At 38.4% G+C, this 25,273-nt stretch overlaps 2 protein-coding genes across 2 annotated transcripts; one reads left to right on the top strand and one right to left on the bottom strand.

Moving 5' to 3' along the window:
- The first annotated feature begins 4,746 nt into the window (after window positions 1–4,746).
- LOC109217092 lies at window positions 4,747–12,161 on the top strand. The gene is made up of 3 exons (XM_019381324.1): window positions 4,747–7,977; window positions 9,525–9,832; window positions 11,584–12,161. The coding sequence occupies exons 1-3, from the start codon at window positions 5,414–5,416 to the stop codon at window positions 11,928–11,930; spliced, it is 3,219 nt and encodes a 1,072-aa protein (XP_019236869.1). The 5' UTR covers window positions 4,747–5,413; the 3' UTR covers window positions 11,931–12,161.
- Window positions 12,162–12,402: 241 nt separating this feature from the next.
- On the bottom strand, window positions 12,403–20,220 carry LOC109217093 (pleiotropic drug resistance protein 2). Its single transcript, XM_019381325.1, has 19 exons — window positions 19,514–20,220; window positions 19,008–19,128; window positions 18,745–18,833; window positions 18,284–18,368; window positions 17,904–18,194; window positions 17,718–17,808; window positions 16,711–17,611; window positions 16,458–16,618; window positions 16,272–16,375; window positions 16,031–16,187; window positions 15,870–15,950; window positions 15,316–15,464; window positions 14,486–15,196; window positions 14,319–14,402; window positions 13,927–14,060; window positions 13,585–13,812; window positions 13,327–13,498; window positions 12,945–13,199; window positions 12,403–12,845 (listed from the first exon to the last, which is right to left on the bottom strand). Exons 1-19 carry the CDS (start codon window positions 19,897–19,899, stop codon window positions 12,573–12,575), a joined length of 4,473 nt encoding a protein of 1,490 aa, XP_019236870.1. The 5' UTR covers window positions 19,900–20,220; the 3' UTR covers window positions 12,403–12,572.
- Between the last annotated feature and the right edge of the window lie 5,053 nt (window positions 20,221–25,273).

Below are 25,273 nucleotides of genomic sequence, written 5' to 3'. Positions count from 1 at the left end.
GGTGCCTGGGCTTCGGCTGGATCTGCTGGTGGTACCTCGGCGGCAGCTCGCACAGGTGCTCTGGCTGCACCACGTGCGCGTCCTCGACCTCTACCTCAGCCCCGGCTCTGGCGGCGGCAGTAGGGGGCGCGGGTGCCTGATCATCTCGAGTAGCGCGTGTCCTCACCATCTGTGAGAGAATAGAAGACAGAAGTTTAGAATTGATGTCAAAAATATCGCACGACAAGGAATCCAAATGAAGTGAAGATTTTTCCTAAACAGTTCCATAGCCTCTCGTAGATAAATACAAACGTCTCCGTACCGATCAGCGAGACTCTAATAAACCGGCCTGTGTTCCGTGACTCCTATGAACCTAGAGCTCTGATACCAACTTCTCACGACCCTAGTTAACCAACCGTGAACATGTCATGACGGCACCTGGTCCCCATGACCAGGTAAGCCTAACAGTGCGGAAATAACAATTCAACTTGAGGAATAATCAATTAAAACCGAACATATGGAAAATAACAACTGAATATAAGGCCGCCCGGCCTATACAACTCTAAAGATATGCGGAAGTCTACAACTCAATCCCAAAACCCGGAAACTCACGGGAAACACAGGCTAATAGAATTACCATAAGTACTCTAATCTCCAGAATATCTACATCAAGAATATGATAGGATAACAGCTCTACAACTAGAATAAGGAAGAAGACTCTTCGGTCCGCGGACGCTACAGATATACCTCGAAGTCTCCGTGAATCTCCTCGCCTCAAGGATAGTGCGCCAGAGAGGAGGTACCTGGATCTGCACGTGAAAAACATGCGCAGGAAGGGCATGAGTACACCACAACGGTACTCAGTAAGTGCCAAGCCTAACCTCGGTTGGGTAGTGACGAGGAAGGTCAGGGCCCTACTGAGGCAAAATATAATAATGATAATTAACAGTATGAAAATCTGACAGAAATAATGAGTACAGCAGCGAAATAAAGCAGGTCAACGAGGCAATAACAACTACAAAAGAACAGAGTAAACACAGAATAAATACAGCTCAATATCAATGATAACAATGAGGGTCTCCCAGGATATCGTCCTGTAGCCCTTTTCTCAACTGTCCAGTGGATCTCCCGGGATACCGTCCCGTAGTCCATCATATGTGTATATCCGAAGGATCTCCCGGGATACCGTCCCGTAGTCCAACTATCAATGTGCAGGGGGATCTATCGGGAATCTAACCCGTAGTCCCAAAGTATATGTACAGGGGGATCTATCGGGAATCGAACCCGCAGTCCCAAAGTAAACAAACAAGGGGGGAGCTACCGGAATCCCACATCCGTAGTCCCAATGTAAATGCGCAACCACAACCAGAAGATATTCAAAAATGAAGTACCAAAGACAAACATCAGGTAGTACTAGCCTAGCATGCTTCACGTAGTACAGTCAAGGCAACTTAAACAATTAGGCAAGTTAAATCAACTAAACATGCTTTTCTAATCTAGCACAGGTTATAATTGCAAGTAGAATAAAGCAAATATGAAAGGAACTCAATCTCAATATCTTAAGGAAACCGGGTTTTCAACAATTGGCTCAAGTACGCGCCCGTCACCTCGCGAACAAGGCACTCAAATCAACAAATAACAAATCCTAAGGGAAAAAGTCCCCCACACAAGGTTAGACAAGCCACTTACCTCGAATCGGCACCAAAATCAACTCGAAATCACACTTTTGCCACGAGTATCCGACTCCGAATGGCCCAAATCTATTCAATTCAATTACATATCGTAAGTAATATTGCAAACAACTGATTCCACTATTAAATTTATAGCTAGGGCGCAAACATCTCGGAATCGAATAATTTTCACATTTTCAGAACCCTCGTACTCTCACGAGTCTAACCATATAAAAATCTCCCAAATCGGAGGTCAATTGCCCACTCAAAACTCAATAATTAGGTCTATGAAGTTTCTTCCAATTTTTGATCCTAAATTCGAATTCCAATGATGTATTTAACTATAAAATGATGAAATATAACAAGAAGGGATCAAAGAAACGTTACCCAGTGATCTTCACTTCAACTCTCACTCAGAATCGCCTTAAACCGAGCTCTCAATTGATTTTTGTAACTTATGAACTCAAACCCTCGAAATTTCTATTTCTGCCCAGGGATTTCCGCTTCTGCGGACAAGGGACCGCTTCTGCGGTCCCGCTTATGCGGAAAGTGAGCCACTTCTGCGACTCTTACTAAACGACCACATCCGCTTCTGCGGTCCAGTCAACCGCTTATGCGGTTTCGCTTATGCGGATTATCCACCGTTTATGCAGTTCCAACTAAAAGCCAAACGGCCGCATCTGCGGCTATTTTCTCGCAGATGCGAGGCCGCTCCTGCGGAATTTCCTCCGCATCTGCGACGCCTGGAAACTGTGCCTTCTGCGATGATCCAGCCGCTAATGCGGCTCCGCTTCTGCGGTTCCCAAGCCGCAGAAGCGAAAATACCAGAAGATGAAAAGAATCAGTTGCTGCAGCACTTCAAAAATCTCCCCGTTAACCACCCGAAATCATCCCGAGGCCCCCGGGACCTCAACCAAAAGCACCAATACCACCTAATACCTTATTCAAACTTGTTCCAATCCTTAAAACACCTATGTCAACACCGGAAGTCCGATTAAATCAAAGATTCAAGCCTAAGAACTTCAAATTCCAACAAAACACACTTTCGATCAAAAACCAAACCAAACCTCGCCCGAATGACCTGAAATTTTGCACACACATCCCAAATGACATGACGGAGCTACTACAACTTCCGAAATTCCAATCCGACCCTCGGATCAAAAACTCACTATCGGACCGGAAACTTCAAAAATTCAAACTTCGGCATTTCAAGCCTAAATGAGCTACGAGCCTCCAAAATACATTCCGAACACGCTCCCAACCCCGAAATCACCTAACGGAGCTAACGGAACCATCGGATTTCCATTCCGAGGTCTTCTTCACACTGTTCCGATTACGGACCATTTTTTCAATTCTTAAGCTCTCATTTAGGGACTAAGTGTCCCAAAACACTCCAAATCCCAACACCGAACGTCCCGGCAAACCAAAATAGCAGAAATGAACTTAGGGGAAGCAGTTAATGGGGGATCGGGGCGTAAATTCCAAAAACGACCGGCCGGGTCGTTACATAGATATACAACAAAATAGACCTTATATACAAACTAATGAATGTGATTCTAATTTATAAAAAAAAAAGTAAAATAAAAGAGCAAAAATGAAAAGGTGGAGACAAATATGGGTTAAATAAGTGAGAGCAAGACATATATAAAAGGCATTACGGCTCCCAACGGCAGATTGCTCGAACTTCAGCTGTTTTCTTGGAAGGGATTGTTTTTATTTTTATTTTTTAATAATAACTAAAAGAGTACATATATATAAAGTTAATCCAATTTAGAAACCGAGAAAAGCTAATACTTTTCAAAAATTGTGAAATATGAATATTCCACGGGTAGCACGACGTACACTTCTGCAGTAGCTGATGCTTACACTTTGTTTCAAATATATCTTAGGCTTGTGTTTATAAATTTCCAAAATCGAAATTAATTATACTAATAAGATTCCTAAAGGTAATAATGTAGGATTCTTAACGTGTAATATTATATCCTAAAACTAATAGGATTATGAGGCTAATATCTGGAATTCAGGTTATGCCCTTTTATTATGAGTTATTATGCTTAATATTATAAGGTTATTTTTGTAAACCGACATTATATTCATGCTTTTATATATAATATAGATATAGATATAGATAGATAGATAGATAATGTCACGTTACTATATAATATGAGCTCCTAATCCTAAATGTGGTTGAATCATGGAAGGTAGGTAGTTATAACTTTAAAATATTATACTAAATAATCTCTTAGCCAACCACTTAAATCAAATAATAGTTGATGAATATAAAATATATGTATAATCTATAAATAATATGTGTATAATCATATATAATTAATGCATAATCTATGTATATCTACTAAGAAAAGTAAACAGTGAATCTCACTATTTGTGTAAGTATCCCTAAAACTTATAGGCAAGAAGAATTAACCTAAATAGTAGCCCACTCAATTTCTTAAACTAAAGGTAGCCGAAAAATACATTATATATGTATACCCATGTAAAATCAGTGTATAATCTATGTATGCAATTTATATAAAAATTCTTTTAGACAAGCCAATTATGGGCCAAGAAAGTTGAGTTGGGCCATTACCCAAGTACAAACCCAAATTTAACGGGAGAAATTCAAAAATAGCCATATTTACAAGTGGTCATTCAAAAATACCCACAGTTTCAAAAGTAATCGAAATTTAGCCACTTTTCATGTAAAGATAAATCTGAATGAAAATACTGTTTAAAATCCGGAAAAATACTCCGGTATATTATACTGGAGTTCCAGCATAAGTATACTGGAGTTCCAGTATTGTATACCGGTCCAGCATAATATACTGGAGATTGGAGCACCAGTGCTCCAATTTCTGGTATATTATACTGGAACTTTCCGCGTATTGGAGTTCCAGCCTAATATGCTGGAAGTTCATACACAGGTACACCGATCTCCAGTATATTATGCTGGAACTTTCCGTATTGCAGTAAAATAGTGGCTATTTTTAATAACTTTGTAAATGCTGGCTATTTTTGAATGACCAATCCGAAAACTGGCTAGCCCGTTCTATTTTTACAAATTTAACTGTATATCCTATAGAATGTTTACTTGGCCCAGCAATGTAGTACCCGTGTTCCACCAAACTCGTATCCGCCCTATCAATCTCGCAATTTAACGCTATTACAGAGACGCATCCCCAAATTTCCACGATCGAAACTTTGCGAACGAATCAAATCATCATCGTCGTCATCAGAAGAAGTGAAAACAATGGCTTTTTCTTCATCTTCTCATCTCAAAAAGGTTTGAAATAGTTAATAAATCACTCTTCTGTGGATTGTTGATCCGAAAGAGTATTTGTCGAGACCCTTTTATTTGAATGGAATATATTGTATGGTAGAAAGAAGTAAAGGGAAAGATACTTTGGCTGTAATGTTTAATTTATTTTAGGGTTAGGGTTTTGGATCTATTGTTTTCCTGCTTTCGTTTTCCTCGTTGGCGAAGCAAGAAAGTTTTGCTGATTGATAGTTGGAAGTTGTTAAAGGTGTTGTCCTTTTGCTGATACCGAGGTTCATAAGTTCATGGTATAAAAGTTTGGGTTGATTTAGGTTGAAAATTGGGGGATTTTTAGTATTTTGTTGTTATTGAAGAATTTGCTGATCGAAAGTGGGAAGCTGTTGAAAGTGTTTTTTTTGGCTGATACTGAGGTCATAAGTTCATGCTATGAAAAGATTGGATTGATTTAGGTTAAAAATTTTGAGGTCTTTTGTTAATACTTAATTGATTAATGAGGGAGAGGAGATTTGGAGGAGATGCTAAAGGTCCACCACCACGCTTTCCAGGTAGGGCAAAGGACCGTGGTTTCTCGCCTCGAAGGAGGATAAGGGACAAGGATTACTCCTCCCCAAGGAGGATTAGGGATGTGGGAGATTACTCTCCTAGACGGAGGATAAGGGACAAGAATTACTCGTCTCCACGGAGGATTAGGGATTCACCCCCAATGAGGATCAGAGAGCGGAGGAACTCTCCACCGAGGAGATTTCAGGGGCGTGAACGTGAGTGCTCACCACCAATGAGAAGTCGAAACCAGGAATACTCACCACCAGGAAGGATTATTAGGAACAGGGAGATTTCGCCACCAACAAGGACTCGGAACTGGGAGCAGCAACAGCATTCACCGCGTGGACGGAACTGGGAGCAGCAGCAGCATTCACCGCGTGGACGGAGCAGGGAGCGTCGCCTTTCACCAAGTGGCCAGATGATTGGTGAACCGAGAGGGGAGTACTTTCACGAGCTTGAGAGGTCTAGAAGGATGGGAATTGATGGCAGCAGTGGAGACTTTGGAGAGTTGCAGAATGCCCGTCCCTTGAGTTATGTTGTCGGGGACAGAGACTATGGGCCACCATCTCAGAGCTTGAGAGTCCCTGATCGTGATAGAGGTAACACTGACATGCTTGGTGAACATTCACACAGGTTGCATGAGATAAAGGAGAGCATGGGGAATGAGGACCCAACTTCCGTAAAGTACCCATGGAGTCATTTGTTAGATAAGCCCCGAAAGTTTGATACAGTGAAGGGCTCCAGCGACTATGGAGTTAGTGGTAGTAGAGTAAGCAGCGAGAGAGAAAATCACGGAAGGACCTATTCTGGTTTTGTGGATGGAAGCATGCCTTCAGAAGCTGATAACAGGACGTTGTACTCTTCATATGAATCTCATCTGTCTGCTGTTGGTGTACAGCCAAGAATCTCTGGCGTTGGAAATAATGGTGGCTACTCGTTACCATCACGTTATATGGATGCTGATCACCTCAAAGATGGGGAAATCCATTTACAAGACGGGTTCCATTCCCGTAAAGCAGGAGTGCCTGCATCAACAGACATATACATGGAGGACTCCTTGAAGTCCACACGATATTCAAACTCTGATTACATAATATCGTCATCTCACTCTAACGTGTTGCCCTTGGCACCTGGAGTTATTAAGGATGATATCGCCGGTTCATATGGTAAAGAGGTCCTAATTCATACTCATGGAGGTAGACTGAATAGTGGAAAGACTATTGAGTCTATTGACCATGGTGGATATGATAAAATTCCTGGGACCATATCTTCTTTGGACCCTGAAAAGCAAGTAAGTGGGTTCAGGAACTACACCGAGTCATACTTTGGTCGAGCAGAGGAAAGGCGTGAAACATACAGTTATTCTGACATTCAAAGAGGTGAAATTGGTAGCCCTAATACCTTGTCTAGCGAATTCTATGGGAAGAGGGTGGGTTCAGGAGAAGCACATTTTCAAGATGTTGCAAGAACTAATGTGGGATTGGGCAAACATGATGAAATTTCACATCGAGAGGCTTTAATGGAAGATAAGCCATGGGGATCTCGCTTTTCTTCACAAAGACAGTCAACCCCAGATTATTTTGAGTCCCGCAGAGCACTAGACCAAAGAAAGCCAGATGTGGACATATTGGATTATGGGGCTAATCGCCTACAGTATGAAAATGAAACACATCGAGGCTATGAAAGCTCCCGTAAAAGAGAGCTTCGTGAGTATCAGATGGATGATGATCTTCTAGAAAGATCTGGTGCCTTGTATAGAGGACATGACCCCCGTTTAAAGAAGATAGAGACACGTCCTCGTGAAAGATATATTGCAAGGGACTTGCCTGGACCATCTAACCTCTCTCTTAGAGAAAAACATGACACAACGAGCAATCATGGTGCTAGAATTACAAGTTCAAGTGATGTAAGGAGTGCACACAAAACCCATGGCCGTGGAGATGCTGATGAAATGGGGATCAGCAGGGATACTGATTCTGCAGTTATGTCTAGAAGGCTAAATGATCCTCGCTCCAAATATGTGAAGAATGGGAGGGCATACAAAGCCGCTGCCACTAGTTCCACCAGAAACCTTTCAGTATCCATGTCAAGTCGTTCAAGCAAATATAATAAATCTGGTGCAAGAGATATAAAGAAGCGGTTGGGGCCACGTTACCAGAATCTTGATATTGAACATTCACTAGGAAAAAAACACAAACCTTCACTAAAGAAGCGTTTGGGACCCCGTGTAGCAAAGAATTATGTGCCTCCACCATGGGTGAAAAAGTTCAATTCTTCTAAGTTCTCTAGAAATCAAGATGTTTTAGATGAAAGTGTTGCTGAACAAGGTGATGGCCCCAACAAAGGTATTATTACTCCAGCAAAAACTGAACCTCCTGAGAACTCTAAGGATTTTAAGCAGCTGGTGCAAAACGCCTTCTTCAGGTTCATGAGGCACTTGAATGAGACTCCAGCTAAAAGAAGAAAATACACTGAGGAAGCTGGTAATTTAAAGTGCCTCGTATGTGGCAGGTGTGTCTTTTACATCATGAAATGTTTTCATAGATGGAGTCGCCTCCTTCTCTTTAATTGAACTTGTACTTTACTTTGTTGCTGCGATCAAGTAAGTATCGGTAATTCATATTACTTGTTTTATGAGGAATCAGTTGGCTAAGAGTAATAATGAGATTAGCTGCTATCATTTGATGAGGCTTTTTCATTCCATGCTGCTTCAGCCTATGAGGTCTGTTGGAAGTGCATTTCCTGCACGGATGGAATGAAATGGGCCTGAATACAGCACCATGGATGTAAGGATATGTAAGGATTTGGATAGTCAGACCCTACTAGTTTGGGTTGGAGGATTACTTGATTGGCTGATTAATGGGAACTCCGGAGTTGGAGAATAAGTTTAATTATGTAGGTCAGAAGTCTTGATGTCCAGGAAAATGTTATAACCGGATGCTTAGGGGCATTTCCCCTCCATATGGCTAGTTAGCACCATTGCCCTTATCTCTATATGGTGCTTATCAAATATATTAATTGTATTAGTACCTTTGCCCTTATCTGTCAAATGGTGCTTACTAAGAAGATCAAATACAATGGTTGCTCAAACAACCATGTCTTGAGGAAGTGGAAAAGGGAGATGTTGATGTTTAATGAGGTCAAAAGAAAATCTCTGCTTCTATTTCCATCTAAGTGGGAGAATCAGATCTGAAACTATACAGGATTTGACACACCAGATGTTCATGCGGTGTCGTTGCTTGAGGAAGGCTATAGATGAAGCAGCTCGTTTGATACTTAGATTTAAATAGTAGCTATTGAAGTTTGCATCCTTTTTATTTTTTTATCTGATGATTAGAGATGTCTCCAACTAACCATAGTTAATGGTTGAGTCTCCTGCGTGATAAAATAAGAGTTCTTTTTACCTGTACAAGGCTAAAGGCATTTGCAACTTTTAGTGACCTTTTCTAGACCTTATTGGCTGGGCATAGTTCTTAGCTTAGAGCCTGTTTGGATTGGTTTGTTTTAAGTGCTTTTAAGCTAAAATAGCTTTTAAGCCATTTTGTAGTGTTTGGATAAAGTTAAAAAGTGCTTTTAAGCACTTGTTTTTAAGCTAAAATGACAAAAACAATCCAAAAGCCAAAAGTTAGAATTCATAACTTATGGCTTAAAAGCTATTTTGGCTTAAAAGTCACTTGAAACAAGCCTGGCTTTGGATTTTGCTTTTCTGAAGCCACTGGCTTATTCTTAGTGGATGATGTGAGAAATCTTTCTTGAGCAGTCTTGTCTAAAGCTACCTGAATGAAGAACTTAAGTTTTGCCCTGTAGACCTATTATCTCTTACGAAATAATACATTCATGTTGGAGGTTTTTTGGTTGGTAAGTCAAGTCACAATCCATTCGGCTGTTAATAGCCTTTTCTGCGATATAGTCTTACCTTTCCCTTTTAAGTTCCATCTGTCCTTATTCTTAACTCTGATGTTTAGCTTATTTTCTTCTTCTGAAGTTATGTAATAGACCTTGTTATAGTTCTCTAAACTTTACTTGATTTTTTAATCTCATCTTCTGTGTTGTTTCAGAGATTCAGAAGAGTTTGCTGAGTCAGAAAGCCTCGTGTTTCATGCATTGACATCCTCTAAGGATGGTCTCAAATCACAGCACCTAGGTCTTCACAAAGCTTTATGTGCCTTGATGGGATGGAAGAGTGCAGATGCTCCTAACAGTGGTTGGGTTCGTGAAATGCTATCCGATGCTGAAACTGTGGCTTTGAAGGAAGATCTAATTATCTGGCCTCCAGTTGTTATCATCCATAACAGTTCCATGATGAACAGCGTTCCAGATCAACGTGTGGTTGTATCAGCTGAAGAGCTCGAGTCTAAACTGAAAGGTCAGATCAACTATATTGGCTAGCTTTTTTTTATTTTGGGGGAGGGGGGTGGTAATGATACATGTCTTTTGAGTTGAATAGGTAGCAACTTTTTGGAATGTCTGGTTGTTTCCACTAATAAAAAGCCACACCATCCTCTCACCCCTAAGTAGAAAAGGGAAGATGGAAAAAAAGACGGGGGGGGGGGGGGGTCTTTGAAGTGAATCTGTGAACTTGGTGTGTTTAACATAGTTGCTGGTATACCTTTACTGGCTCGAATTCATTTACTTATGGACTTTTACCTCAAACTCGTTCAAGCACTCGGACATATTTTATTCTTGATGAAGCACTCTGGCATGGAAAAAGGCCAAATTTGTCCTTGTCCTTTGGATGATTAGTCACGTTTATACCTACTTTCCGTCCAAAATTGTCCCCACAGTTAACAAAGTAGATAAAATCACTTCATCCCGAACGGATTTCCAACGTGGCAATGTGACCCCTCACTTAAACTGCCAACTGGGCAGTTATCAACCCAAATTTTGAAGGCCCGTGCCCATTTCTTTGACCCAAAGACCCGTGCCCATTAATGGCTAGTGGCTACCTTTCCTCTTTCTTAGAACCCATAAGTTAGACTATGGAAATTTTAGCTCAACATTGCTCAAGTGAAAAATAATAAAAAATAAAAAAATAAAATCATCTCCATCTAATTTCGTCTTCTCCATTTCACCACCACCACCACAATTAACATGTTCTTCTTCACAAGAATTTGAGAGGATTAGAGTTTGTTCCTAATCCTCTCACATATATAAAGAGTTGGGAATTTTGTTTCATCGCCTCCCTCGTTTGAAAAGACACTTTCAGAGAATACGAGACAAGGACTCTCGCCGGAAATTTCCGGTGGCGGTGGCGGTATTAGTGCGGGGTCAGCTGTTCGGAGAATTGGGATACGTTCGCTCCGACCGTTATCGGCGACTTTCCGGCAACGGTTACTGAGGAGGGATTGGCGACCTGTACTTGTGAGCATACCTGAGTAAAGTAATTCACTTGGTATATTGTACCCCGGTTAATTAGAGCAAACTAAATATAAGCATATATCTAACTTAATCCTTGTAAAGAAGAACAAACTCTAATCCTCTCATATATCTAAAGAGTCGGGAATTTTGCCCAATTTTCCTTCTCTATCTTTAAAAATATGTTCTTGGTTCTATGAAAGAGGAGAGGTAGCCAACTAGCCATCAATGAAGAGGAAAGAGAAGAGGAGGTAACCGGGAAGGGAGGGAGGTTGGTTTAAAAAGGTGGGTTAAGATAGCCATGTGATCAGACATGTGGCAGACTAACGGGTTAGAATAGTTGGGTCAAAGAAATGGGCACGGGCCTTTAAAATTTGGGTTGATAATTGCCCAGTTGGCAGTTTAAGTGAGGGGTCCCATTGTCACGTTGGAAATCCGTTAGGGTTGGGTGTGATTTTATCTACTTTGTTAATAGTAGGGACAATTTTAGACGGAAAGTAGAAACAAGTATAAACGCGACTAATTATCCAAAGTATAGGGACAATTTTGGCCCTTTTCCCTATTTTATTTTACTGTACTTCCTTCAGGGACTAAGAAGAAATTATAATTCTGCTCATTTTTAATTGATTGGCGGGGTTATTGCAAGTTTGCTTGATGAGATTTTCAGACGTTCCTTAGCTTTTATCCTGATATCTGCTAGGTTAGCTGAATGTCCGAGTCAGTTATTTTATTTTCTGAATTTGTTCCCTCTCTTCGTTACAGATATGGGCTTTGGGGAGAAGGCCAAGGTTTCTCGTGGTAAGCCTGCAAATCAGAGTATTCTTCTGGTGAAGTTTAGCGCTACTCTCTCGGGTTTGCAAGAAGCAGAAAGACTCTCTGATATATATGCCCATAGGAAGCACGGGAGGGCCGAGTTCCAGCATATCAGTTGTGGTAACTCTGGAGGCAGTGATGGTGAAACTAAAGAAGCATTGACGGACAAGGTAGGAAAAATTCTTTATGGTTACCTTGGAATTGCAGAAGACCTGGATAAACTAGATTTTGAGACGAAGAAACGAAGTTCTGTGAGGAGCAAGAAGCAGATCAAGGATATTGCAGTTGCACCTTAAAAAGAAAGAGCGAACCTTGGCAGGGCAAAAATATATGTTTTGACTGATAGCTAGGTACTTTGGTTTTTGCTTTTAGCTAAGTATATTTTGCTACCTAACTCGAAGAAAGTAGATACATGCGAAGTATGTTTTAATCACAGGATTGGAAATGGACATGTTTTAATTTTTTTATCAGGATATGTTGTAATATTTTTGCCCATTCTTGCTTATTGCTTGAGGCTTGCAACTTTAGATTCTACTGCAACATCGTAGCGAAGGGTGTGCCTAGCTGTCAGCGAAGTAGGTGCCTACTGGTTAACAACATATGCATTATCCTTATAAAAAGATCTCCCTGTTCAGAGGAATTATGTATGTAGTGGATGATATTAATACATTAATTAATGCATCACATTTAAAAAAAGTGATATAACAGGCATACTAATCGCATAATGAGCTGAAAGGGCTCGCCTAAAAACTGAACAGGGAAAAGAAGGAAAGAAAGCTAATAGGGGAAATGGAATATAAGGAATGCAACACGTATCATAGTTTAATGAAACTTAAGAAGCAAACTCTCCTCCTTTGTAACAAGGTTACAGCTATAACACTGTACAGTTTCATTTATCTAAGAGAAACTTTAGGGGGTGCAAAGAAATTTCTCCCATTCTACCTTTTTTGGTGGTTTAGGAACTTGATTCCATAAGCAAAAACAAAGAAAAAGAGGAGAACCCAACCCACATGGGCAAAAACCACTACTACAAGAAAGTCATGATCATAGCCCAAATATTCTTTCAGGAACTGATTCACTTGGATTTTCTCAGTTTCACCAGTGAGCTTAAGTTCATCGGTTCTGTCTCCCACCTGGGACGCGAAAATCCCATATATTGTCCAAGCAACTGGAGAAGCCCAGTAGTACCACCTCCACCACACTGGAATCAGCTGTAAAATTATGACCAAAGAGCCAAAAACCTTGTAAATACTTAAGTAAATCTAGAGTCAAGAAATGGTTGCTAATAGTTTGGTTTAAGGTTGGCCTACCGGGCGAGGAATAAGAAAACCAGAGAATAAGTTCCAGAAGCTGAGGAAAAAGGACATGACAATGGCAGCAATTTGATAACCAGGTGTTAAAGCAACAACCATCATGCCATACATTGAGAAGTAGGTGAAGCACATGAATATGAAGTAGTAGAAATAGAAGAACTTTTCTGCTGTCCATTGGTATCCAATCATGGAAAACAAGATAAGAGAATAAACAAAGGTCTGTATTGCAACATATATAGTCTCTATAGCCACCTGCAGATCACAGTAAGCCAAAATCTCAAAACCAACTATACTTCAGGAAGAGAGAAAAATTTTCTTGTGAACACGACTGATTGATCAATGAAGGTGAGACATGTATTTGGGAAAGTCTATGTGATACCTGAGCAAATGCATAGGGCAACTCTGAATACATTCCAGCAGCTCTTTCGCGGTAGAAAACTGTTCTTTCAATAGCCACAACAGATTGTACTGCAGAAGCATTTGTGGCTCCTAGAAACATGACAGCTGCATAAGTTGCTCCAAGCAGATTAAGCAAGTCTTGTTGTCTGCGTCTGTTAACAGATTAAATAAAAGTCAGCATTCCCAGTTTGAAATCACCATCTCAATCCAGGCTAAAACAGAGAAGTTTGAGGATTACATTTGGTTCCCTTTATTCCAAAAGATGACACCAAATAGAATTCCAACGATGACCGTCATGAAGAATCTAATTGCATTGTATTGTGAATTCCTCCAGTATGACCAGTGCTGTTTCCAGAAACAGGCCTTGCATTGAGTTATGAAGGATTGCGAATATTGAGTGGGGAAGTAGAGATCTTTCGAGCAAGTTGCTGGTGTGCTAAGTTCCTTGATTAGCAGTTGATTTCTCCTGCAATGGAAATTGAGACTCTTATTAATATGACAATAAAGAAGATTCATAAATATCAGGCAATCACTCCAATTAGGATGACAAGTTAGCTTAGTGGTGTCAACAAGAACTTACTGATAAAGATTGGAGTTGGTGTAGACTTCAGCAAAATCGACAACAAGTTGAGTTTCCATGGAAGAGGAGCTCACATCAAGCATCCATGTAGCAGGATTATCGCTCTCTCTGATTTTAGGAACCCCTGGTATGGTCTAAAGAATGAAAAACCTGAAGTTAAAATTAAAACCTCTTGAATTATGAGAGAAGTGAGCCATAATATATGGCCTCATCAATGGAGTGACTGCACTCTTGAGTGCTTCTATTTTAAAGGGTTTCATTTTCAAATTTCTGACGACTAGTTGGGAAGGAGTAGTTACTGACAAGAGAATATTGAGATAATTTAGTATTGCGTGAATTCCTATGATTATAAGAGGAACCAACATATACTTAAAGGGAGAAGGAAAGCTAACCTCAAAATACTCAACCAGCTTGTGAGAACGAAGACCAAGAGGTCCAGCATATATTACTTGTCCTCCTCTTTTCATCAGAAGTAGCTTAAACAAGAGAGTGGTTTTATCACAACCTATTTCTCAAAAATGGAATTATAATATGTAAAATGGATAGAGTGGATTGATACCTCATCAAAAGCTTCAAAAATATCGATGCTTGGCTGGTGGATCGTGCAGATGACTGTTCTTCCTGTATCCACTGTTTTCCTGACAGTACGCATGACAATTGCTGCAGCTCTTGCATCAAGTCCTGATGTTGGCTCATCCATAAAAATGATAGATGGATTTGCAACTAATTCAACGGCAGTGGTCAACCTCTTTCTCTGTTCAGTAGAAAGACCATCCACCCCGGGAAGCCCAACAAGAGCATTCCTCAACGGTTTGAGCTCAACCAATTCCATGACTTCTTCTACAAACATCTGCACTTGGAGAGGAACAAGGTTAGTCAAAACTTTAATACACAGTTCGTACAAAAGTGGAGTCAGATTTATGTTACTGTGACTTGCCTTTCGTGTTTCTGTCTTTACATCGGAGGCAAGACGTAGCCAGGCTGAGTAGAGGAGAGACTCATAGACAGTAACATATGGTGAATGAATGTCATTTTGTTCACAGTAACCACTGACACGAGCAAATGTTGTCTGATTTTTTGGGTAACCTGAAATATTTATGCTTCCTTCGATGTATCCACCTGTTTTTCGACCTGCTAAGACATCCATCAAAGTGGTCTTTCCAGCACCACTGACACCAACTAAGGCAGTGAGAATTCCAGGCCGGAAGGCACCACTAGCATCTCGTAGAAGTTGCAGTCTCTCTTCTTCAACTCCTTGAGTCTTCATTTCCTGATAAAACAAAAGTTCCATGTTTAGAGACCTATAATATGTTTGTTTTAATGTGGTATTCCAGTTAGTGTCAAAGAAACAGTGAGAATCATCAGTTAAATTGGAAAAAAAGAACTTACGGCAGGCATATCAACATAGTAATTCACATGGTTGAATGCTAGTGAAAGGGGCTGGAACGGCAAGATCATTCCTTTTCTTGATTCATTATTGGGGAAAGGAATAACAGAGCTGGTGTTAGCTTGAGACCGTGTTGGAGCCATCTGAATATCTGTAGTAGTTATAGCGTGATGAATTAGTCTCATTCTGGTGTCCTTTGAGAATTGACACTTAAATGATCAGAATTTGGGAATGCATCAAAAATAAGAAGTTTGAAAACTTGATGGCATGTATAGAAGTCCAAATTTAGACTTAAAGCAGCTTAGTTATGGCTCCACAAGTTAGAGTTATGTAAATTAAATTATTTCAGAAAAAAGTGCTTAAAATGATAAAAAGCAGAGCTTTGTCAAGTTAAACCAGGCATAAAATAATTTAAATAGTTTTACCGATTAAATTTATTGTTATAGTGCTCTATGTTCTCTTTGATTACTTCAAACCATTTGACTTCCATTTCATCAAGGTAATAGAAAAAGTTGCTGACAAAATATACAAAAACAGAAATCTAAAAGTTACTTACCTCCAACTATTGCTGTTTCTTGTGGCCTGCTATTGTTTTTGTCTCCATCCTCAACTCTGACAGCTTTAGTATCCCCGATAGCTGAGAATTATGCTACGAGTTAATATGTCAATCTCTTTACAGTTGAGTTGTGAAAGTAAATCATAGAAAAGTTAACATACGATTTAAAATTGTCAAAGCTGCAATGAAGAGAACATTGAAGAGAAGTGAAAATCCAAAAAGTGCTCCAATGCTTATCCAATACCAGGTTTCTGTGGTAAATAAGCCTCTTGCATGAAGAAGTGTCTTTCCTACTGTTGGTTGAGAACCATTTGTGGGCTGTCACAAAAGAATGAATATGTTAAAAAAAATACCTCTTCAAGCTGATGTTCTACTAAAAATGAATGGAAAATCAGATCTTACAGCACTCCATCGATCATCTAGAAACTCATTTATGGCAATTGCATTCTGTCCATACATCATAGGAGACAAATAGTAGCCCCAAATCATCCAATCTTGAATATCATCTGAATATACAGAGTCTAGTATATTAGTACTTTCAAGGTATAGTGGCAAAATGGTAAAAAAACATGGGAGGCAAATTGCGACCTTTTGATACAATGAAGCCTCCAAGTACAAACACCATAAGCAAAGTGAAGGTTCCAAGTGTGTTTGCAACTACTTGTGTTCTTCCTGCTGCTGCAATAAATCGGAACAAAGAAAGAGCCATCTGATGGACACCAACAAATGCCAATAACTGCTTGAAAAACCTGAAAAAGAAACAAAGATTAGTAAGTTACACATATAATCATAGTATAGTAAAATGAATGCAGCTTTTCGTTTTGAGTAAATGTGAACTCGCCTGCTGGCTGCAGGGGCAAAGCCAATGGTATAGTATGTAAGAATGATCCATATAGCAGATTCCATTACTGAAATGGGAATTTTTAGCACCCAAATTGGTAAGGCAAAAGCCCATGCTGGATAAAACAAGCTATCTCTCTGCTTGAAAAATACAGGTAGCCTAAAAACTGTCATCGCAAGCTCTTGCATCCCATTGAACATCACATTGATGAGACTGAAAAACAGTGCTCCCCAGAACTTAGCAGAATCTTTTACAGTGCCAGCTTTCATTTGTGTTCTTAAGAACACTGTCAATGCAATGGCTGCCATAATTGTGATTTGAGTAGTTTTAAATATGTACAAGAAGGAACTGCGTTTCATCAGCAGCCATTCCCTTGAGAAGCATGCCTTGAATAGTTCCTGGTTGGAGATACCGTATTTATTTTTCACTAATGCTGCACGATGAACGCTGTGCTTATCATATGGAATTGTAAGTTCCTCAATAATTTGTTCACCAATCTGAAAAGAATTGAAGGACTCGGAAAACTCAGGAACAGATATGTATACATAAGGCCTGCTTTTCCTAAACCAATACTGTTCTTGGTCCTTCTTGGAAGTAACTTCCACAAGAAAATCTGCTATTCCTTTCCTTTCTGGACATCTAAATCCCATGTATTCAAAGAATTCAAGAATGTTTTCCCTCGGACCCTGGCAGACAATTTGACTATCCGATAGGAGAATAACATCATCAAATAGATCAAACGTCTCGGGTGCAGGCTGTAAGAGGGAGATAACCATAGTTATATCATTAATGTGAACCATTTGCCGCATAAACTTGATGATCTGGTAAGTGGTGGAACTGTCCAGCCCTTTTGATATTTCATCCATAAAAAATGCTTTTGCTGGTCCAACCAACATTTCCCCTTCATTTAGGAAATAATATGAAACAGTGATGACTTTGTAGACACAATTATCACAAGAACGAAGGGCGGGGGAAGGAGAAAAACACAGAAACTGAGAGATATATACCAGTAGTGACGCGCTTCTTTTGTCCACCTGAAATGCCTCTTCTCATATCATCTCCAACCATGATATCAGCACAAATATCTAATCCGAGAATCTGTTTCGAAATGGCTATTACTGTTAATATAAGGGCTTTGGCACAAGCAAGAAAGCTGAAACCTTAAAAAAAAAAAAAAACCAGAAGTTACAGACCTTGAGTACATAATCTGTAATTAAACTGGTCTCTTGGCCATCTATTGCTGTTGCCTTCATAAATGCATCAATTTGAGGATCTGGCATTATACCGGCTTCTTTTTCTCTTCTAGACAACTCTACCAATAAATCGTATCTGGTTCCAACACCCAAGCATCTACCAGCAAAATCCAATGTTTCGCGAACTGTCATCTCTCCGTGGTGCAGATCATGCTGGCTAATATAAGCACTTGTTCTTTGTGGAACAAATTCATGAAACTCATGCCCACAATATGTAATTTTTCCAGTCACCTGCAAATATAACGCATAATTCAGCTATGATTCATTTGCATATGAGTTAACAACTTCAACAAAGAGAAAAGCAAGCAGCATAAACTTGCCCTCAAATCTTTTTCACTTTTTCCAGCAAGTGCTTTTAAAAAAGTTGTTTTTCCTGAACCAGGAGGCCCTAGGAGTAATGTCATCCTGAAATCAAATACCATAAGTGATAAGCAAGAAGGTAAAGGACATCTGGAACACAATATGGATGTTAGAAAAATTATTAACCAGTAGCTAAATCAGGAATGATCAAAGCTGATGCTACTATGTCTACTAACCGTTAGGGATCGTTTGGTTGGGGAACAAGTTATACCGGGATTATAATAAGGGAATTAAATTGTGAAGGGATAATTTAGTGGATATATTTTTATTGGTATATGTTTGGTTCTTTGGACTAAAAATGAGATATATGGGGTATAATATAAAACATGTGTTTGGTGTATACTAGATAAGTTGGGATAAACTTTTATTCCCGATTTAAGTCATGAAACAGAGGCAAGCCTTGAGGTAGTGAGCAACATACCTTGATGGCCTTATAATTCCACTCACATCTTCAAGGATTTTAACAACCCTTTTCTTGGATGGAGAGAGATGAATCAATCCAAGAACAGCCTGTTCATTTAAGAACATATAGAGAATCAAAAGAAAACAATGTTAAGTAATAAACAAAGAAAAGAACATTAACAGATAGATGTGCATCCAAAGGACAACCACATTTTTTCATCCTTATTTCTTGTACTGTTAGTATGACAAATACAGTTTTGTGAAAAGGAGGAAAACATTTACCTCTATGGTATTCAAGGTGGAATTTAGCAGAGTAGGAAGTGCTCTTGTCCCAACATATGTATCTCCTTGTACACTTAAGTTCTGAAATCTCACTTCAATTTTTGGGATTTCTATCCCTACCCTGCTCCATTGTGAAATTTCACATCAGTATAACATGCAGCAACTTAATCATACCTAAATTCTAACATGATCAAAAAGAAGAAATAATAAGGGCAGCCCTGTGCACTAAAGCTCCCGCTATGCGCGACGTCCGGGAAAAGACCGGACTACAAGGATCTATTGTAATCAGCCTTACCCTGCATTTCTGCAAGAGGCTGTTTTCAGGACTCGAACCCGTGACCTCCTGGTCCCATGGCAGCAACTTTACCAGTTACGCTAATGCTGCCCTTCATAATAACTTATATTGTGCACTGAGTTTAACTTATGTACATTGGCAGTGTAAAAATAGGTCACTTAAAAGAGAACTACATGTAACTACGGAATTAGTAACCAGAAAGAGAAATCACCTATCAGTCCTATGTCTGAGTCTTCTAAGGAATTGCTCATTATCATCTTCTACAACCTTAAGAATACTCTCCATTAGAACCTTTTTTTCTTGATTACCAAGCTTAGTCATGTCAACTTCATTATGAACCACCCTCCCATTGTTCATCACCTCCTTCATCATCCCTTTTCTCAGTCTATCATACGTTGGCAACCTATCTATCGCCGCCCATTTCAGCTCCTTCTCCTCCTCCTCCGCCATCTCCCTCCACCGCGTACTGTAATTCTTCATGAAAACATCCCTTGGCCCTCCAAACACTTCCCTAATACTCTGAGATGACCTCCAACTACTCATCCTACTATTACACCTCAATCTTGTTAACTCATCCCCCAAAAACGAGTCCTCCATTTTTTCTCTCTTTTCCACACTGTTATAAATACTAATTGTAACACATCAAGAACAGATAATTTATGTATAAGATTAGTAGAAAAGATCAAAACTTTTGAATAGTTGCTAAAGAATGATCAAGATTCTGAGGTTCACTGAAGAAATGATTAAGATTTTGGAGAGTTGTTCTTGTTCATAAGAAAATTAAAATGAACAAGAATATTCAGTACATTGCATGCATGTAACAGTTGTATAGAATGAACTCTTGGTGCAAGATTTTTAGAGGGTTGATAACTGAAATGATCAATATTTGGAGGTTATATAGTAGAAGATTATCAAGAAATGTTCAATTCATTAATGCAACTTTTTAGTATAGTTGCATGTAATGAAATTCTCTTCACCAATATTTTTGACTTTTCTTAATGAGAGAAAATTTTATATTTATAAACTTATTTTTCTTCAGACACTACTTTCTTCCTTCCCCCAAACCCATAGAGGATAGTGGGGTGGTGGAGTTATAGTGTTGTTGAAGATGAGTTAAAAAGTAAAACTCTAGAAAAAATTCTGGTCAAATGGGAAGAACTAAGTTTTTTCCGCTTTAAAACTGTTATTTTGCCATTTGAGAGGAAGGTAGGCAGAACACTTGGCCGTTGAGCAGAACCAGGATTTTAACTTTTAGGTTCCAATTTCGAGTTTTACTGTTAATTTATTGGGTTCAAATTCCATTACGTAGAGAATATATATATATATATATATATATATATATATATATATATATATATATATATATATATAGGGCATCTGATATTAAGTTATGTATATTGACAATTAGATTTTTAATATTAAGTTATGTATAATGACACTATAGATTTTTAATTTAGACTAACAGATAATTGATACTGATTTTATACTTTCGATGTATAATACTTAAATCCGTGAGATTAAAATAGGGAGAGTGACAATATTTGAGCTGACTGTGGACTTTCGAGAGAAGGTTATGTTCCACTTTTGAAAGCAGAGGACCAAAGTTAGGTTACCAACAGATAATTGTTTATATAATGCAAGTTAGCCGAATCGATCTACATATTTTTTCTCTCCACCACCAACTTTGAGTCCTTTTTATTTGTAGACTACCAATCTCAATTTCCTTTTTTATCAGTTTAACTCCTACATTTATATATTTGTCCTAACAAGATCCACTTTATTCTACAAATCTTTTTAAACCTATATCAGAATCAATGTTGCTTTGCCAAATGAAAACACACTCACGAGCCACAAGTTACAACTTAACTGTTTTGGGTTCTAACCAGAGTAACATTATGTCAATGCTTGTAATTGATTTATTGTTTATATAACCAGTAATTTTGTGATAACTTATATTTACTTCTCTTCTTAAATAAATGGCTAAATTGTAATCTAACTCTTACGGCGTAAAATTTGAAATTATTGTTAGGATATATTATTAACCATGCGGTTTAGCTATAGTATTATGTTTTATTCTTTATGGAACAATTGCTTATTTGATTTATTCAATTCAATAAAGTATTATCTAAAATCATTTGTTACATTTGTGTTCTTTAATTATGTAGTAGACGATTTAGTGTATGGAGTCTTAACTCATACACATAAGATTAAATTGTCGATTCTCATAATTAATAAATTATGTTCACAATCGAAGATATTGTTGGGCAAAATATCTTGATGATTGTAGCACAAGATTAAAGTATAATTTATCTTGATTACGGGAGTGGTTTTACTCCAACCTCTTGTGCTAGTATACTTAGTGTATATTGAACGGACCAAGTACAGAAAAAATATTTATGTACTGAATATATAAAACATTTTCTCTGATTCATTAAATGAGCTTACACTCCTAATCTTGATATAGTTATTATGATCAATGTGATCTATTTATTGATTTGATTTATCAAAAGGTACAACTTTATTCAGAGTTAGTGTATGCCTAATAGATTGGACAATAACGAATAACATTTGTGAATGATATTTAGTTGATAGAATCCATGACTCGACCTTGAGTTTGATAATACCCCTTTATATAAGCTTATTAGTTTTCATGTGAAAACCCGACCGCTGAATTTTATATTTGTCAAATAATTTAAGCGAAATTATAAAGGATTTAATTAGTTAATTAAATTAAATTGCCAGTGATTTAGTTTAATTGATTGGTATTTGTAATCTTAACATGGGGAATTAAAATAAGTGTTTGTGAATTACGAAATTCATATTGAGGAGTTCAATTGCAGTTTTTTAGTGGAATAAACTGTGATTAATTATAGTAGGATTTAATTCATCCAAATTTCGAATTAATACTATAATTGGTAGCCTCTTATTATTTCTGTGGTCCCTGCTATACCTAGTAAAAATCTTGACAGAATTAGGTAGAAAGTTACTTGAGAGAAAAGTTATCTGTTTGAGTTGGATAAGGATTTTACTAGCAGAATCCTACACGATTTTTGGCCTGTTTTTGGCTTATTTTTGGGTCTACAAGTAGAAGACCCGTTTCACCTAATAACTCACTCTTCAGAGTAATGTTATTTTGCCCACTCAAATAATTTCGTCCAAGGTTTTGTTAGGAGCATAGCAGAAGATCGCAACCCTGGATTCTTGCTCTATGAAGGACTTGTGCAACAGTTTCGAGAGGTTAGTACTTATATCTCTGTAATTAAATCATTGTCTAGTTTATATGTCTGTGATACCTGTGTTTATGCTTGCTTCCGCTGCGCATGCTCTAACAATTGGTATCAGACGCCGTCTTACATCTAACTAGATAATGTAATACAACATGAATAGAGTAAACTTAAAACGTGGTGTTTTATTATACATGCTTGTTGTGTTTATTCCATGAAAACAGTGTTGTTTTTCCCAAAAATGATACTATTATAATAATATTTTGAGTTCTGAAATCATGGATTAACATAAATAAGTATGATATGTGATATGTGATCACGGCCAACCTTGCACTACTATTAAGTAGCGAGAGAGGTCGAAGCAGCTTTTACCCGATTTAGGGTCGGGATCGAATTCCACAGAGAGCTAGATATTGGAGTTGGGTGTCTATCTAAAGTGGAGTTGTGTATTTGCTCCAAATTGCACTTCTACACATTTTTGGGTTTTAATTATGATTCTAGTTCTATAAATTAGAATGCTCAATTAAACTACTATAAGCTAGGATTAAACTATTGCAAGTTGTTCAAATGATTAAAGGGCACTAGGGTAGTGACTTTCGCCTAGGTGGTCAATTAACGGAATCTTGAGTCTAAAGCTAGATTGACACATTTGGGGAGTATGATATAACCATTGCTCGATTCTACTCACTCTATACTTCTCGGTAGTTCGAGTGATTTTGCCCGAGTTGGCTTTCTCAAGACCAATTGGGTATGCGAATTTTCACAAGCAATTGAGGTTCAAGTCGGGTATTACGATCTCTCGGTTTAACCCTTTAATTGGGGCTGTCAATTCTCTTGAGTACGCCCTAATTCCTTGTTGGACTAATTCTAGAGACTTAGGCTCTCTTTCTCAAGAAGAGCTAAAGTCAACTAAACACAAACTAGTGTTTGCAACCACTAATTTTAGCAATTAAACTTGGAATTAGCCCAAATATCAAACACCCATAGTCAATCAAGCTCTAAAATACAAGACCCATCAATTACCCACACTAGGGTTGAGCCACAACCCTAGCTGATGGGTCTAGCTACTCATATTTAGAGAGAGAAACAAAGAAATAAATGAAAAACAACTCATATTAATTAATTGCTCAGATAAAATAGAAGATTCAATGTTGAAATGAAGATAAAATTGCCAAAAATAGCTAAAGAAACGGAAGTCACGAGCGCAGCTCAGTACAAAATCTATCTGCCTGACCTAAAAATGGAAAAGAAGCTATTTATACTAAGCTGAAAAGTCTGGACAAAAATACCCCTGCGGGGTTAGTGCGGACCGCACAAATGGTGTGAGGCCGCACTAGGGCTCTGAACACAAAATTCCAGCTCTCTGAACTCAGGCAATGCGGAGCGCACAGAATGGTGTGCGGCCGCGGTGGCTTCTAGTGCGGTCCGCATGAAATGGAGCGCGGACCGCATTGGCTTCAATCTTCAAAACTGGCACCTCTCTGATCTTTGGCTCTGCGGACCGCACTAAATCGAGTGCGGCCGCAGTAACTCCAATGCGGACCGTATTAAATCTCATGCGGCCGCATTGTCCTTTGGCCTGGAAAACACCTTCTCTGAATCTCACTTGTGCGGACCGCACAGAATGGTGTGCGGCCGCACTGACCCTGTTTTGCCTGAGCTTTGTCTTGTCTTGGTACTTGTCCATGTTTCACTCCTTTTTGAGCTGACCTTTGACATCTTGTCACTTTATTGATCAAACTTGCAATCAAGCACAATTTGTGAGCCTTTTAGGACTATTTTGTACAAATTTCTAATCAAAACATAAGCAAGGAGGAGTATAAAATGTATCAAAATCCCTAGTTATCAATATGAACGAGTCAAAAATATTTAGAAACCTAAAAATGCCAAAAATCGGTTTTTGCATATTGGTCATGATTTTGCAATTCTGAAATACTGTCGAACTCCGATTGACCTCAAATTTGGTAGGTTCGTCGGAAATGACCCAGTGAGCAATACACACGAGTTTTGATCATGATGTAGTTTTTCGGGCATTCGGGGCCATTTAGATGGGGTTTTGGCTATATTTTCTAGAATTTTTTTTAAAAAGAATTTTTTTTACGAAAATAGTGGTTTTAGGGTTCAATCCCTATGGTTTCAATTCATGTTTTACAGTAATATAATGAATTTATTTGTTGAAATAGGTCTTCTTCCACACGGATATATTCATTATAGATAATTACTATAGTTTTGCCTCTAATAATTTGATAACTTGTATTAGCTCCCCAACTGAGCTACATGTTGATTCAATGAAACTAGGGTTATAAAAGTGATATTTACCTATCTTAAATTGACAGTTTACTCTCCATCTGAGTTGGTCCAATTTTAATTTATGGGGTGAATATCTGACATAACTCATATATTTTGCATGAACAATTAAGTTTTCTTATCGAATCTAACTCTTCAATGAGCATGGTTATATGTGTAATGTGTTATTTCGAATTTTATTATTATTGCATAACTAATGATTTATTTAATGTGAATATATCTCAGATTAACTATGTATTCATTCAATCCACTTACCTCAATTTTAAACCAAAACAAGTTAGAATGCCCGAATTATGTTGACTGGAAAAGAAAACTTGATATTGTCCTAACTGCTGAAGGTTAAGAATTCGTAATCACTGAGGAGTGCCCAAAAAAACCTGATGAAGATGCTACTGATGAGTAGGTTAAGGTCTATGATAAATGGGTTAAGGCTGATAGAG

The sequence above is a fragment of the Nicotiana attenuata genome, unplaced genomic scaffold (assembly GCF_001879085.1).
Source record: "Nicotiana attenuata strain UT unplaced genomic scaffold, NIATTr2, whole genome shotgun sequence".
NCBI lineage: Eukaryota > Viridiplantae > Streptophyta > Magnoliopsida > Solanales > Solanaceae > Nicotiana > Nicotiana attenuata.
This window is presented reverse-complemented; position numbering and strand designations above follow the sequence as displayed.

Coding starts and splice junctions, on each gene's coding strand:
- LOC109217092 (XM_019381324.1), top strand. CDS start 5,414: ATGAGGGAGAGGAGATTTGGAGGAGATGCTAAAGGTCCACCACCACGC. Junction 7,978..9,524: donor AAGTGCCTCGTATGTGGCAG/GTGTGTCTTTTA, acceptor GTGTTGTTTCAG/AGATTCAGAAGAGTTTGCTG. Junction 9,833..11,583: donor GCTCGAGTCTAAACTGAAAG/GTCAGATCAACT, acceptor TCTTCGTTACAG/ATATGGGCTTTGGGGAGAAG.
- LOC109217093 (XM_019381325.1), bottom strand. CDS start 19,899: ATGGAGGACTCGTTTTTGGGGGATGAGTTAACAAGATTGAGGTGTAAT. Junction 17,612..17,717: donor AAAGAAGCGCGTCACTACTG/GTATATATCTCT, acceptor TCCTAAATGAAG/GGGAAATGTTGGTTGGACCA. Junction 16,188..16,271: donor TAGATGATCGATGGAGTGCT/GTAAGATCTGAT, acceptor CTTTTGTGACAG/CCCACAAATGGTTCTCAACC.